The 2947-nt window shown below is 33.8% G+C and overlaps 1 protein-coding gene across 1 annotated transcript in view; it reads right to left on the reverse strand.

The window, feature by feature from the left end:
• cacna1aa (calcium channel, voltage-dependent, P/Q type, alpha 1A subunit, a) overlaps positions 1 to 2947 on the reverse strand; it is a 110513-nt gene that overhangs the window by 65170 nt on the left and 42396 nt on the right. The window contains exons 7-8 of the mRNA XM_037688521.1: positions 2793 to 2896; positions 2566 to 2681 (exon numbers count right to left, since the gene is read on the reverse strand). Coding sequence (XP_037544449.1) covers positions 2566 to 2681; positions 2793 to 2896 — 220 coding nt within the window. The remainder of the gene's footprint in view (positions 1 to 2565; positions 2682 to 2792; positions 2897 to 2947) is intronic.

The following is a 2947-nucleotide window of genomic DNA, read 5'->3' on the forward strand; positions in this document are numbered from 1 at the left end:
ACGCTGCTAACAAGACCTGCTAACGTTGCTAACAAGACCTGCTAACAAGATCAAGCCGCTAACAGAACAGAACCATGCTGCTGAAAGAACGTCACTGCTAACCAAACCACACTGTATTTCTTTTTCACTTTTGACGCCTTTGTTTGTTGTATTTTTGCTGCATGCTTTGGTATTTCTTGTTGATATTTCTTTTTTTGGTGAGTTGAGACGGTTCTTCTCGTCCTCAGCATTTCATTGCATTGTTGACCTTGTGTCGATTTTTGCATATGACAAATGAACCAAACTTGATTAATTAACAAAACAACAGCCGAATAAAATAATTTAAAAAAAGCCTAAAGACTTTACATAGCTACACTGCAGCAATTCATGAATAATCTCATAAAAAATTAGAAACATTAAAGTAATAAGTAAAACCTAAAAATTGAAGACCATTTAATACATTTGTCAAGAAATTCAAATACCGTTACTGTTTTTATCTGTACAGCTGTTGCTAAAACATTTTGTTTTCTGATTTCTGTCCAAAAATACATTACTGTAACTTCTAAAATGTCTGGAATAGACAAAACCTTTTTTTTTTTAACCCATTTTCATTTCAGTTTTTAATTAAACTAGAAACAAAGACTGCACCTGTGTGAATTGAGTTCCTAATCCTTACCCATTAGTTGTTTTTACCAATGTAAATGTGGTCTTTATGAGATGATCAAAGGTCTGTTCCTTCTGTCTTACTTTTTGTTAATTTCTCTGACATCTACAAACTAACCATCCTTTCATACCTTCCATAAAGCTTTCTTGCTCTCAGCAAATGAGTGACAGAACAAGAAAAAAAAAAAAAAACGGCAATTGATTCACTGGTATACCGGTCCAACGATGGTCAATTGAGCATGATTAAAATAATAATTATCCAGAACTAACATTAATGTTGAGTTGTTTTCAAGTGTAGCTGAGAAACAATGGTTGGAACATACGAAAAAAACAAAAGAACAAAACTGTAGTATGACTTTTTATAACTGTTTATTGTTGTCGCTGTTGTCCATTGTTGTCATCATTCTTTGTTGAAATCAGGTCTCTCTTGTAAATGAGTCCTTGAGGCTCAATGGGATTTACCTGTCTAAATAAAGGTTGAATTGAATGAAAAAAAACTTAGAAATTAAAAAAGGAGGTTAGTTTGACTGAGTGTAAACTTGATAATTTTGACAAATCAGCCAACAATTACAATATATTTAGTTCAAACTATGCTAACTTTTTTTTTTTAAATCATAAAGTTTCCGGTATTTTAATATTTGTATTTATTATTAATTCTACAATTTGCCAGATGGTGCAGGTTTCAAGCTCTTCTTGTATTTGAGCTGTTGGTCAGCTGTTTATGACGCTATCAGAGGGGGAAACACCCTTAAACTTATTTTTGATTAATAAACAAACAAACAAACAAAAAACATTAGCTGTTTCATCCACAGCCATAGCTTAGAGGACTACACATGATCACCTTTTAAAGATAACTTTGTTCTGAAAAAAAAATAATAATAAATTGCGACAAACAACAGGAATTAGCATGAAGGCTAATTACCAAGGCAGCTAACCCAGCTAATTAAGTTACTAATACCAAAGCTTTTCGGGTGTCTGACATTAAATTATAAAAACAGAGAGAAACTAATATTCTGATCATTGAGTGTGATTATATTACAGTAATAGATTAGTTAAAAATGGGCGAAAATTAGAAAATTAAATGACCATAAGCTTTACCGTAGTTTATTTTACAGCAGAACCTAGTAGTCAGAAATTGTTTCCAGCTTCAACTGTCAAAAACCTACCACCATCCCCCAACTTTAAAAACCAACAAACAAATTAAAGAACAAAAACAACTCGGTTCTAGTGTCTATTTTTGCTAGTGTAGTTTATTTTGAAAGAATTATCAAGTGGAAACAATGGTTCCAGGTGAGCGCAGCTTCACTGCAAAGTATGTGCATTCCCCTTCACATTGATACAATAGACAGATGAAAATTTAAAATATAAAGTTCAGCTAGCAAAAATAGCAGCAGTACGTCTCTCTACCAGAAGTTATTGCTTCATATGAGGGCTTTTCAGCTGAAAAACTTGGGGTGAGTAAACTTTATTCACCACAACTTAAATATTTGAAGAAAAATCTAATGGCTACCTACAAAGTACAAATTCGGAGAGTGGTTTGGATTAAAATGCCCATCCCTAATAAATAAACATTCTTAAAATCTATTATGTGTCTTCCATCATTGTAGAAAAAGACTCACTTTCCTTACTTGTATCAAGATTTAAAAAAAAAAAAAAAAAAAAAAAAACCAAATAAAATTATAGCCTTGCTTAGCTATAATCAGGAATGGCACTCTAATTGTTTAAAATAATTATTCAAACACAAATATATTTGTTTATTAACGTTAAATACTTAAAAAATGTGGTCTTTTGCTCAAGGTTTTCATACAATACAGGTTTGCGCTAAATAATTTAGGCTTTAAAAAATAAATGTGATACAGCTAGCAGTTTTTATGATCCGAGTCACAATACGTAGAAACAGTTTGTACAGTAAGTTGCACCTACCAGCCTTGCAGATCCACTCAAGGTAACCATTAAGTTCCCTTTCAATCTGCTGCTGTCTTCGGAGCTTCAGGAACTCTCTCCTGTTCTCCACACGCTCTCTCTCTTTGGCAAACTCCCTAAACGGACGCACAGGAAAAATGAAATGGACACCTTCATTGTAGATACTTTGAAAATGACTGTGGTGCAGTTTTAGTCACACCTGTAAAAGCACAAAGAAAAAGACGTACCCTGACAACACACCAAGCACCAGGTTGAGCATGAAGAAGGAGCCGATGATGATTAAGGGGATGAAGTACATCCAGTTCCACGCACTCCCTGAGGCGTCGTTGCTCTGGAAACACACACACACACACACACACACACACACACACACACACACACA

This window comes from Nematolebias whitei, chromosome 15, assembly GCF_014905685.2.
Source record: "Nematolebias whitei isolate Nwh7 chromosome 15, NemWhi1, whole genome shotgun sequence".
Taxonomy (NCBI): Eukaryota; Metazoa; Chordata; class Actinopteri; order Cyprinodontiformes; family Rivulidae; genus Nematolebias; species Nematolebias whitei.